Source organism: Eschrichtius robustus, chromosome 9 (genome assembly GCF_028021215.1).
Source record: "Eschrichtius robustus isolate mEscRob2 chromosome 9, mEscRob2.pri, whole genome shotgun sequence".
In the NCBI taxonomy this organism is placed as follows: Eukaryota; Metazoa; Chordata; class Mammalia; order Artiodactyla; family Eschrichtiidae; genus Eschrichtius; species Eschrichtius robustus.
Window position 1 is genome coordinate 48,505,097 of NC_090832.1, and position 13,420 is coordinate 48,518,516.

General features: G+C 36.9%; 1 protein-coding gene across 4 annotated transcripts in view; it reads left to right on the forward strand.

Annotated features, from left to right (window-relative positions):
• The window catches only part of LAMA4 (laminin subunit alpha 4), a 147,338-nt gene that overhangs the window by 100,363 nt on the left and 33,555 nt on the right, over window positions 1-13,420 (forward strand). For all 4 annotated transcript variants that reach the window (XM_068551210.1, XM_068551209.1, XM_068551211.1 and 1 more), the window contains 5 exons: window positions 2,229-2,370; window positions 2,978-3,074; window positions 7,696-7,812; window positions 9,384-9,563; window positions 11,911-12,050. In XM_068551210.1, the coding sequence (XP_068407311.1) occupies window positions 2,229-2,370; window positions 2,978-3,074; window positions 7,696-7,812; window positions 9,384-9,563; window positions 11,911-12,050 (676 nt within the window). The remainder of the gene's footprint in view (window positions 1-2,228; window positions 2,371-2,977; window positions 3,075-7,695; window positions 7,813-9,383; window positions 9,564-11,910; window positions 12,051-13,420) is intronic.

Sequence of the window (13,420 nt, forward strand, 5' to 3'; positions counted from 1 at the left end):
AATTCTGTGGCTCTCTTCATTGTTCTTTTGTCATTTAGTAACTACATCGCATTGAATGGGATCCCAACACAGACCTTCTCAACCCTGCAGCAAACAGTGTTCTAGCTAGAACTTCTAAGGAAGTTACCCCATGCTTTACATGAAACATGATCAGAAATATCAATCACCCTGTAGTCCCTTTTTTATGTTTAGCATATTTCTGACTACATATATTCAGGAAAACATCCAAATTTATAGATGTCTTCCCTTCAAAATGTGACTATTCTTCAACATCTATCTGGTGTGCCCAGTGATTTACATGTTTTGCCTCAAACAGAGATAAACATAATTCATCAAGAAGCTTCCATTTCAAAAGCACATCTTTATTTTGTATATTGATGTAGTACCTGTTTTGTGCCTAGTAATGAAAACAAAGTAATAAAGGCTTTTTGTTTCAAGCTCTTTGATATATCTGCTCACCACTCTAGCCAGCAAAATTTTTAAATATTAATAAATATTGGTAACATTTTATACCTTTTACCCCTTTCTTTTAAAACTTCCTCAGGTTTTACTCTCTGTGCCATTTCTGAGAACAGGGGGGTTTGGGGAGATTTAAGTAGCAGGCATTTGGATCAGTATTTCCTCTGCAGAGCAGGGCTGCGTTATGACCTTCATGGGCCATAAAAAAAATTTTTTAATTATATGTCATTACTACATGAGTATAAAGGCTAATGTAATCATTATTGTTATCCTCATTTTTTTCTTCTGATTTTAAAAAAGTTAACATGAAAGCATCTTTGTGGGCCCCTGAATGGATGTCAGCCCTACTGCAGAGGAGCCAGAATGATGATGAACTCGGACAAAAAAGGAGAAAGTTGCCAAGGAAATACAGAGGAAGTTCCTCTGAGCCTAAGCCGGTGTACAGGGACTGAAACTGGTTGGAGGAGGCTGAGAAACAATTGGCTGAGCTCAATAGGTCAGGGTGGTGTGAAGAGAGGAGCCAGTGTAGGATCTGCAGTGTCATGTACTGCATCACAGAGAATCTTCTGAGAAGTTACTGATGAATAAAGTGATACTAGTCATCCATTTATGGAATTGGGAAAAAAGTATGGAACTGGTGGATTTAAGACTGAATAAAATTAAGACAAAGGATTCAGGATGAGCTGCAGAAGAGGGGTCTGGAGTTTGTATTATAGAGGAAGAAGTGTTTGTCAATAATATGAATTATTGTGTGGATACACTTACAGTTTGAAATTTCCATTTAGGAACTGGGTTAGGTAAAATAAATCCTGAGATTTACTGGATGCCAGGCATGGAACCAAGCATTACACATATTTTATCCCTGTTAGACCGCATATGAATCCTCTGAGGCACATACTGTTATCAACCCCTATGTGAAGGTGTCCAGTGCACCATGGTGTAAGTAAATGTTAGAGGAACCTTACAGGGGCCAGAAGGGACAAAGGCAGAGAACATGGTGTCAGGGCAGGGGTGGTTGTGAGATGAGGCTGTGCACTTAAGCGGGGGCAGCTGGGCCTCAGGAGTGAGACAGACCTTAACCATGTTTGCCCTGGGCAAGCTATGCACCTTTCCTCAGAGCCTCAGCAACTTTTATGGAAAAAGGAATAACAATATCAACTTCATGGGTGTGGTAAGATTTAGAGACATAATATATGGAATGGGGCTAGCCCAGTGTCTGCACATGATGCTCAATATGTGTTATAACCTTGCTTAAAGAAAAATGTGATCTGTTATATAAAAGAAGGAAAAAAGATTGAATAGAGTGAAACCAACTAGTATTTAACACTAGCTGAGGTTATGCACCCTCTCCAAGGGCCTTAGTTTCTTTGCCAGGGAGGGAATAACAATGCTGATTCGGGTAAGCAGCAGGCGGGGATGATTGTGGGTTCATTCTTCTGCCTGACGCCACCACGTAAACAAACTCTTGAGTGAAGAGGTGCAGACGCTGTTTTTAAATCAGCATTTCGTTTCCCTGAGGCTACTACCAGGCAGGCAGTTGCCAAGGAGCCAAAATAAGGTGAAGCCTTGAGGGAACCAAAAGTAGAGGAATGCAAAGAAAATGTGCCCCTAGGAAAGGCAGCTCGGGAAAACCTTGCCCAGCCAGGTAACTTTAAATAACAGGAAGGAAGTACCTTTGGTCCCAGAAGTACTCCAATCAGGCCCTAAAAATGGCCCTATTTCCCAAGAAGGTAAGAAGGAGAAATAATGCCACGTTTGTTTATTAACAGGAACTTGCACAGTTCAGATGTGAATGGGCTGGTACAGAAGGCTTTGGACGCTTCAAATGTCTATGAAAATATTGCCAATTATGTTACTGAAGCCAACGAAACGGCAGAACAGGCTTTGAACATCACTGATCGAATATATGATGTGAGTATTCCCTTACTTTAACATTCATTTATATGTTGCCTTTTCCTGGCTTATGACTTTTCTGTTTCCTAATGTCATCTGTTGAGCTTCCAACGTAATACAAATGGCAGAAAGGGCAGGAGAACTAAGAAAAGACCATTTTATTTATGTTATGAATGTTTCAGTAATGCAGATTCTTCAAGGTGTGTCATACTCCAATCAGCAAATGCCAGTTTCTTTGGCAGCTTTTTTAAACCAAAGTTCCTGAATAAAAAATATTTAAGACTAGTTCCTGCTGATAGAAAAGATACTTTATGCATACATTCAGATTTCCTCAACTCAAAAATTGTTTATTCAACAGCTTTTTCATGACAAGCACTTTGGTGGGCCCTTGGCCAAGCACTATTCCAAGTTCACTGAATTTTCCTCAAAAACCATTTATCTTGAAAATGTCAAGGATATTATTTTCTCATGTTCACATTTGACCTTGATTTTGAGCTATGAAAATGAAGCTGTATGAATTTTGCTTGGTGTTTAGCAGATAAACTGTATCATTGAAATCCTAGAATGATGAAAAGTTGATTTCTTCTGCTGTCATTCTTACTCTCTCCATCCAATTTCCTTGTAGGCTGTGAGTGGGATTGATACGCAAATCATTTACCATAAAGATGAGAGTGAGAACCTCCTCAATCAAGCCAGAGAGCTGCAAGCAAGGGCAAATTCTAGTAAATATCTTCTCTTTCCTGTCTTCCTTCTGATTTATAGCTGCTTCCCTCCTTTCACACAGTGTTTCTGCATATAAACAGAGGTTTCAAAATGCTAGGATTAAAGAATAAATTATATTTCATCTGAATAATAAAAAAGCAAGTATTAGATATTTTCAAATAAATTGTGGTTTAAAAAAATTCCATGTAGTAAAATTACATGGAAACATATAGTTATCCAACATATAGTGGATATTCTTGCTAATCAAAAAGACTAATTAATAGAAACTTACTATAAATACCAATTTTCAAGGCGATAGTACCATAAAATACACTTTAACACTAAAATTATATTGCACATAATGTAACCTTCCTTGAACAATTCAGAAGGCCCTTTAAAATTTTACCATGAAGGGGTGGGTCAGCACTGTGAGAGTCAGGAGGACAGGGTACCGCAAAGCCATGTGGTTTTTTGCACTTTCTTGTAGTTTGTGTTATACAAGTTTGCTGTATTTAGGACAAGCCTAATGACCATATGGAAAAAAGCACTTCCAAAGGCTGGTGTCTGCACCTGCTAAATCAAGCACATCTCAGAGTGGGAGAGGGAGGAAAAAATAAAAGTGAAATCATTTCAGTTAGTTTTGAATCTTATGAGTTACTCTTGAAAACAATCAAACTAAGAATTTTACTAAACCTTACTCATCTCTGAGGTAATGAGCTCATTCCTAAGGATTTTCGAGCATTGACTAAATGAGGTTGGAAATCCATTATCTAGCTAACTTCTACCACCTAAAAACAAAGACCAAGTTTGAAACTGAAAATTTCGTGTGATTTTATCAAAGCAATTAACCTGAAGTCTAACTGTACATTTTCTCTCTTTTTTAAATGTAGAGCCATTATATAGAGAAAATAAATGCATTTGTTTTTCATATGCAGACTATTTAACTATTTAATTACCGTAAAGCAGCTATTATCTGGGTAAACAGACAATAAAAATGCTCTTTCTTCATTCTAATTAATTCATTATACAAGTTTAGTCTTAAACATGCTCTTTAGAAAAGAATTAGAATGTTAGCAGTAAAGAATTAGAATACTTATAGTAAGATATTTTTGGATAAATGTTGTCATATGTATGTATTGCTTTTGTTTGTGAAGACCAGAGTATGTGGGTCTTCACGATGCAGTGACTTAAATATTTTATTCTCCTTGATAATTTGCAAGGTATTTTCTCAATCCTGTCATTATTGAGTTGTTGAACCTCATGAAAGCAATTTTTCTATTCTGATAATGCTATCTCTTCAAAGTTCCATATTTTACGTGTAGGTAAATCTCTCTGCTTTGGTCTCTTTGAATATTTTGCAGATCTGGCCACCTATTTCATGATCTTGTTTGGTTAAATCCCTTCCTATGTTTATTTGCCAAAGGGACACTGATGGGGAGTTAGGACTGTGTGGATCAGAACTTGCCTCCCTTTAGCAAATATGCATGTTTGTAATATAAATTCAGATGTTCAAATTGAACCATATTTCATCTATTGAGTTACATTGTAATTTCAGATTACTGTTAATTCATTTCCAAATGAATTTCAATGATCAGTAATCTTTATTTACCAGATTTCCTTTTTTTCATTATCTACATCAAATAGCCATCTGTAATAAACTCAGGAAGCTGCTGTCTTTTAAAATCTTCTACTGAATTAATTTGTAAAATGAAAAATGTCTATATAAGACAGTGGGTTCCAAATAGGACAGAGGTTTTTTTTTTGTTTTTTAATAAATTTATTTTTTTTATTTATTTATTTATTTATTTTTGCTGTGTTGGGTCTTCGTTTCTGTGCGAGGGCTTTCTCTAGTTACGGCGAGCGGGGGCCACTCTTCATCGCGGTGCACGGGCCCCTCACTGTCGCGGCCTCTCTTGTTGCAGAGCACAGGCTCCAGACGCGCAGGCTCAGTAGTTGTGGCTCACGGGCCTAGTTGCTCCGCGGCATGTGGGATCTTCCCAGACCAGGGCTCGAACCCATGTCCCCTGCATTGGCAGGCAGACTCTCAACCACTGCGCCACCAGGGAAGCCCTAGGACAGACTTTTTATGAAGCATTTCTTCTTATGACCATCCAGCCCCAAATCGACTTTCTTTCTCCTATTTTATCAAAAACTCCAAATATAGTTAAATATATTCTTTCTCAGTATATCAGCCAGTGTTTTTTGCAGTAACAAGACCCAAAAGGAAGAGCTGAATAGATTGCTTGTATCACAATATTCAAAAATTGAAACTAAAAGAGGGAGAGAGGGTGCAAAACAGCAACAAAGTATGTTTAAGACCCTCCTTGAATTCTCGGAAATTATTGGCACTACCCAGAGGAAACAAGAAAGAAGTGCTTGTACTTTGGTTACATTGTACTTGGTACAAGTACATTGACAGAATCAACTAAGCATCACCCATATATGCCCATTATGTACATGTATGGGGAAAAGATAACTGAACAATAAACCAAGCACACCAAGACTGTATAATTGAAAAGAGACAGTACACCATGGGAGAGTATATATTTGCAAGCCCATTGGAGTGAAAGAAAAGAAGGGTAAGTGGAGAAATTATTTTTTTGTTTGTCAAGAAACACACATTTCCTGATGCTTTGGAAGTAAACAAAGCATGAAACAAGAATTCTTGGGAAAGTTGATCCTTCAGTTCAGGTGACAAGATATTACATCATGACTTGTTTAGATTTGTGCCAAGGTAGCCCCAGGTAAGGTCTATGCTACAAGTACATTTTCAAGAATAATTTTTTAAGAAAAAGACTAATTATCAAAACTGATGCAAGAACGAATAGAAAATCTGATAGAACTGTATGTACATACATGTGTATAATAAATCTAATCAGTAATTAAGCCCTCCCACAAAGAAATCTCAAGGCTCAGATGGCTCCACCAGTGAATTCTCCAAAACACTTAAAGAAGAAATAACACTATTAGTACATAAATTCTTCCAGAAAATAGAAAAGGAGGAAATACTCTCTTTTTTCTATGAAGCCAACAAAACTTAGATATCAAAACCTAAGGACGTTATAAACAAGGAAAAATATAAGCCAAATTCTCTCTTAAACAGAGATGTGAAACTCCTAATCAGGATATTAGCCAATCAAATCTAGCATACATAGAAATGGTAATACATGACCAAGTTAGGTTTATTCCAGGATTTCAATGATACTTTAACATTTAAAACATCAGTAGCAATTCACCACATTTACAGAACATAGGAGAACATTCATATGCTTATCTCACTACATGCAGGAAGATCATTTAACAAAACTCGCTACCCACTCATGTTTTAAAAAAACTCATAGCAAACTAGGAATAGAAGGAAACTTCCATAATCTAATAAAGAATAATAAAATAATATTCAACAAACCGATATTCATACTGAAATATTGAAAGCTTTTCCATTAAGATTGGAAATGAAACAAGGATTCCCCACATTATCAATTCAATGTGTAAATATCCAGTTTAATTCTATGTAAAACAATTAGAAATTAACTTTTTTTAAAATAACACCATTTGCAATAACATAAATTACCTAGGAATAAATCTGATGAAAGATGCTAAGATCTTTACACATAAAACTATAATATGCTACTGAAGAAATTAAAAGATGATCTAAATAAATGGAGATCAAAATGAGAATTTAGATCTAGGGAAGAATAAATAAAAACTGTTCATTAAGTGGAAGACTTGAATTTGTAAAAATAACAGTTTCTGCCAAAATTTATAGATTCAATATAATCTCAATTAAAGTACCAGAACTGTATATACATATACAGGATGCTTTTAGAATTTCTTTGGAAATGGGGGTGGATGGGGGTAGGCAAGAATAGCCAGCACAGTCTTGAAGAATTAAAAAAAAAACAAAACTGGAAGACTTAAACTACCCAATATCAAGACTTACAACTATACAAAAATTAAGACAGAGATACAAAAAGATATAAAAAATTACAATACTCTATCATTTCTTTTGAATAAAGCTTTAAAATAGACACAACTAACGGACGGAGATAGGATTCAGAATAGTGGTCACCTTTGGGTAATCATGGAGGTCCCAGGAAACCGTAACAGGCTAATAATGCTTTTAAAAATGCTTTTCTTAACCTGGGCGCTGGTTATATTTTGTGTTCAGTTTGTGAAAGCTCATCAAGCTGTACACTTATAATTGTGTACCCTTTTCTAGATGTGTGTTGTGTATCAATTAAAATGTATTAAAACAATCAAGAAAAATAATTATTCTTATCTAACCAGTTATCACCATAAGTATAGATAGATCTTTTCAGCTCTGTATCAATCGTGCTGCTCGTGGTTGTTAGTCACAGCAGTGCTATATTTTTCAATCAAAAAAGTTAGCCATTATCTGTACATCCGTATGAGTTACTTTATGACATCCTAAATCACTCCCAAGCAGTGTTACAAGTTTTCTGCAATCCTTTACCTCTGAGTTGAAATGCCGCTTTCCAGAATTGGTGTTCTATGTTTATGTCATATTCAGAATATTGCAGATGACTTCGTGGTACAAACCAGAATTTTCCTTGTTGCAGTGGAGATTTCTTTCCTGGCATCTTTGCCCTACTTGTACTTTTTTTGGCTTCTTCTCCACAGGCAATGACGAGGCAGTGGCTGACACCAGTAGGCGCGTGGGTGGAGCCCTAGCAAGGAAGAGTGCCCTCAAAAACAGATTAAATGATGCCATTAAGAGACTACAAGCCACAGAGAGAGGTGAGGATCTCAGGGAGAACTTAAGGCTCATCTGTTTGTTCACTAGTGTTAAGGTAAACCTTTGAGGAAGGAGTAGGTGATTCTTTGCTTTTTAATCTTTTTATAAATAAATATTGCTTTCTGATGACAAAAGAAACTGTGTTTATCTCACTCACACACGCACACACATACACACAAAAGTCCTGGAAAATAATAAAAGCTGTAGTCACATCACCTAGGGGTGACAATTAAATTTGAGAGCATTTTCCTCCAATCTGTGTGTATGTGTGTGCGTGCACGCATGCATGTCAATGAGAGCATGATGTTTATACTATTTGGTAACCTACTTTCTTGTGAACATCCTTTTTCATTAACAGATATGCCCTAATTTGGTTATTGGGTTTTTCTGGCCCCAGCAGTAAACAGCTGCTCTCTGTTAACATGCCATGTCGTTCTTATGGTGCAAGCAGGGAGACCACTGAGCCAGAGGGAAAAACAAGAGCACTCATGCTGCCTAATCTGGAACTACAGTGGTATCTTAGAAAGATGTGATTGGGCGCATTAAGTGCCTTTCCCGGCATAGTGAAAGTTAACACATTGCTGCTGGATGTGGTGTTTCACTACACAGAGCAAATTCAGCTACAGAACTACAGGATGCCAAAGCCCTGGCCAGAAGGGTGTCATCAGCATCACCAGAGCTACCACATGCTAAGCGCTGGGCTGTGTTTTACAAACATTATCTCATGTGGGAAAGTATTGCTGTTGCCTTTAGGCTGATGTGAACCCTGAAGCTTGTCAAGGTTGGGGAACTTGCTCCAAAGGGCACAGCAACAAAAAGAAGCAGACCCAGGATTCAAAGCTACAGCCATCAGAGTAAATGTTTCTCCAGTTAAAAATAATTAAAGCTACAACCTCACCTGAGTGATCTTTAATTGTTTTTATTACGGAAATAATACGTGACCATTATGGAAAAATTAGAAAATATAAACAAAAAAAGAGAAAGAAGAGAAATCTTTTATAATCTCATTACCCAGGAAAAAACCACTTTCTTGTAAACCTATATTGTTTTTATTTTAAGTATATAACTTAAAAAAAATTTCACTATAGATCTCTTTTGAAACTTGCTTTTCTTATTCAAAAATACCTTTCCTTATCAATTTACTTCTGTACTAGAGCATCATTTTTATGGCAGAAGGTGTCCCACAAAGAAGAAAGTGATATTTACAATGAATTTCAGACATAAGCGTTTTATGAGTTAGTATCTCATGTGCATTTTCTATAGCTTCCTCACCAGGTCTCTAACCTGAAGAAATGCTACTCTTTTTTTTTAATTTCCCTTTAATTTGGAAATGTTTTAAATGAACGACATGATTTTAATGAGACTTTAGGGTCTTTCAAGCTCACTTGTTAATACTATTTGCAATATTCTAGTGCACCTGACTTACACCATAATTAACAGTCATTTAAAGATCTCGGTTTGGCTGGAAAGCCTGAATTTGAGGTCTCTCATCCCAGTGATGAAATGGATATTCATGACCCCATCAAATGTCCTACTTCTTTGCAAAGTAAACGTCCTTGTGCTCTGTGTGAAGGTGACGCTCAGCAGCGCCTGGGTCAGTCCAAGCTGATCACCGCGGAAGCTAACAAGACCACAATGGAAGTCCAGCAGGCGGCCGCCCCGATGGCTAACAATCTAACCAACTGGTCACAGAATCTTCAACGTTTTGACTCATCTGCTTACAACACTGCAGTGGACTCTGCCAGAGACGCAGGTATCACTTAGTAACTTCACAATTTGCATCCAACTGAGGAATTGGCCATCAAACCCTACACATCTTTTGTTAAGAAGCAATTTTTTTCATTCAAGTTTTAGATTGGAATATTGTAGAAGTTAGCTTAGAAAAGGATAAAAACTTTTGCTCAGTTCATCTATCAATATATATGTATGTGTGTGGGCATAGGAAATATATGTATTTCCCATAAATAAACACCAGACAGACTGGTTGAGTCAATTTTTTTCTAGGTGAAATAATGGTAGCACTTGTTTTTATCAATGTAAGATTGATTCTTTGGGGAAGAAGGGCAATCACCTGTTAGAATAAATATGTTAACAAAATATTGGTTTGCTTTTAGGAAAAAAATTTACTAAACAGCACTGCTGTTACTGAACATCATTGCTTTTTCCTTACCTGAGTAAAGCAGGTTATTACCAACGAGTACTGAATATGGCCAAATATAACTTAAGCTTCCCATTAAGAAGTAAAGTCTGTTGGCCAACTTGAATATAAATATATAGTAATGAAGATGAAATATGTTGATATCTAATTAATTTAGTTATACATAGATATTAGAATCACATATTACTTGAGAATTCTTTTCCAGTCTCATATTTTTATTCCATCTTTTCGTATCTCCTAAATATCAATGTCTTTGTCATGATTAGAACTTCCAGTTCTCCAGAATGGTTTTGCAGACCGTATTCCCTTCACTTCCATCTGGATCAAGAACCAACTTTTAAAATCCACGTATGGATTTGTCCATCGCTAGAAATTTTATCCCAGGGCACAATATCCATTCCTGTAACAGGAAGATAGCTCTTTTATACTCATCTTTTAAGTATATATTCATGAGCTCTTCGTGTAACCACTCAATTTCTTTTGAAACTTAATCTTTAAAAAATTTGCCTACATGATATCCAATGTTTACATTTGTAAAGATATTGCCTCAGGAATATTTACTAAATCGGTGTTAATTTTTTTTCCTCCTTGTGCAGTACCATCAGTGATTCCAGTAACCATCTAGAACTAACACTAATTGTGTGCTTTCCTCAAATAGCATTTTGTGGTTCAAAACAAAGTAAATGAAAAAGCATACCATAATATGAGACTTCATAAAGACTCTGAAGTGGCTCCCTTTCTCTGAGAGAATTGAGGGTAGAGAAACCCTGTTTTGTACACATTTTCATAATCAACATTTAATGTAATGCTTTAAACATACTTTATTGCCTCTGATGTTGAAGACTATTATACTATAACAATAGCCATCTTATAGCATAGCTATTGTGGTCAGTGATCCAAATAACAAATGTTTACCGCTGTATTAACAAATACACTAAATGATAGTAGCTATTATTTACCTGATTTCGTTCCTTTTGCTGGAGAAGCACCTTGTTTCCTAAGTACAGAAAAGAGAAGTTTCCTAGGTCCTCACTGACATATTCTCCTGAATCTGAGCTTAGTTTGGCTCCAGGAAGAGGCTTGCTTTTGTTCAGCTGCTAATGCTCAGTGACCATGCCCTACCCTTAGATAGGAGTTTGCCCAAAGATGTTTATTTTCAAGTCCAGTGGTTCTCAAACACTAGTGTGCGTCGGAATCACCTGAGCCCCGCCTCCATGTTGCTGGTCTGGGGACCACACATGGAGAGCCAGTGCTCCAGTCCATGAAACTTTGGAGAAAGTTATGGCATTCTCTGTGTCTGGGGTTCTTTCATCAAGCTGTATCCTTATGATTTGTGCTCTTTTCTCTGTGTGTGTTATACATCCCCCCTCCCCACACAACAAAAAGTAACCTAAAAAGTCAGTAAGATCTGCTCCAACCATCACCTTTGTCTGGGACCATAAGCCATGGCTGCCCCTCACCTTGGCACAACTGCCACTTTTCTGGATGCTCCCTTGTTTCTTCCATCTAGCTCTGCCTCTGCTGGGACCACTGCAGTGGCACTCTGATATGTGAACAGGCATTTTGGAAAACAAGATGCCACCTCCTTTTGCCCAGCATTCCTTTTGACCTGTTGTATCAGTTATATTAGAAATGCAAGCAGAACTTGTGCTATATAGTGAAATGAACATCTGCATATTTGTCATGGGCCCTGCCCTTTAGAAGTGTACATTATGTGTCAGCTTGCTCTGCATACAATTTATAGTTCAGTATGTATTATAAATGTCACAAGATAGGAACTGATTATGCTTTGAAAGGCTTAGCTACTAATTTTTCAGAATTAAAAATAATTTCTTATAGTTCTACCAGAAGTAACCATGTATTTGTTGTCTCTTCATCTCATTCCTGAAGTAGACTTAATACTGAGGTATCTACTCAAGTGATTAATTTTTATTAACTGCAGTTGGAAATCTGACAGAGGTTGTCCCTCAGCTCCTGGATCAGCTTCGCACGGTAGAGCAGAAGCGGCCTGCAAGCAACGTTTCTGCCAGTATCCAGAGGATCCGAGAGCTCATTGCTCAGACCAGAAGCGTTGCCAGCAAGGTAACCAGTGAAAGGAGTCGTTATCAGTCACTCGGTGATAATGATAGCGTGAGGCTGAGCTCAGGCTCCTTGGGCAGCTTCCAGAGCTGGAAACTTTCTACTATATTATCCAACTTGGTAGTTCTCAGCTCTATCCGTTCATTAGAATCATGTGAGGAGCTTTGAAAACCAAACCAATTCCTGGTCCCAACCTCAAAGCAATACTCATGTTCTCTAGAGGAAGGGCTCAGAACCCGTATTTTTTTGAAGCTCCTCAGTGATTCTAATGTGTAATCAAGATTAAGAAGCACACATTTAACCTAGTCAACAAAGCTCGTAGAGCAAAAGGAATCAAGGAAAGCCAACCCCACTAAAAGACTCAATTTTATTATTATTATTATTACTATTAATTATCCTAACAGCTGTCTTTGTGCAATTACTATATGGAATAATCTTGCTCATCTACCTCTTCAAAGAATTCTCTAGTGCAACATAGATGATATGAAGCTTTTACTGACCTCTCTACAGGCTTAACACATAGCAGCTAAACTGAACAATTTCAACAAAGACCCCATCCTGAGATGCTATACAGAAGCAACACAACACCATAACTAGTGCCGGCATTGATGGGAAATATCCTGACACAGCAATTAACATTTTCAGTGTGGCAAAACGTGGCTTGTTCTTGGCCCCCTTTCTAATTTGTTTTTTATTAATTTATAGACCAGCATTATTTTTTACAACCAAATTATATGGTTTTATTTTTTCAATTGAGAGTCAGCCTGAACAGACTGTTGGTCCTAATTACTGACAGAATTAAGAACTGGAAATCAACTATTTTGTAATGAAGGAAATTATTATTGGTAAATATACCCAACTTTTAAATGATATATGATAGTTGTTCCCACACCACAAATCACCTTTTTTAGATACCTTGAAGAACATTTCAAAAAAGATTTATTGTCAGGAAATGGCATTTCCAATACTAGGTTTCTGTGAATGCCTTCTGGTAGTTTTATTTCTATGGGGTAGAATTTGGGGGCCTTAATCACCTGAAATCATTTTCTGAAGAGAGTCTTAGCAATGCCTTTGGGGCCCACACAGCTCCCCAAAGGGAGATGCTTTCTATGCATATATACATCTTTTTCAAACTCTCAGTTTTTACAAAGGAACTTTAATCCCATACACTGCTTGATTGTTCATTAAGATTTATTGTCCTTTACTCAACTGGCAACATAGGACAGCTGCACTCTAGGCACTTGGAAATATAATCTTGAACTCACTGACCATCAGTATTGACCAAATTAATATTAGCCAATTATGTAATACATCTACTTATTCATAAATATTTGCATAAATGACATGAATATACACAGTCCATCTACTTATTA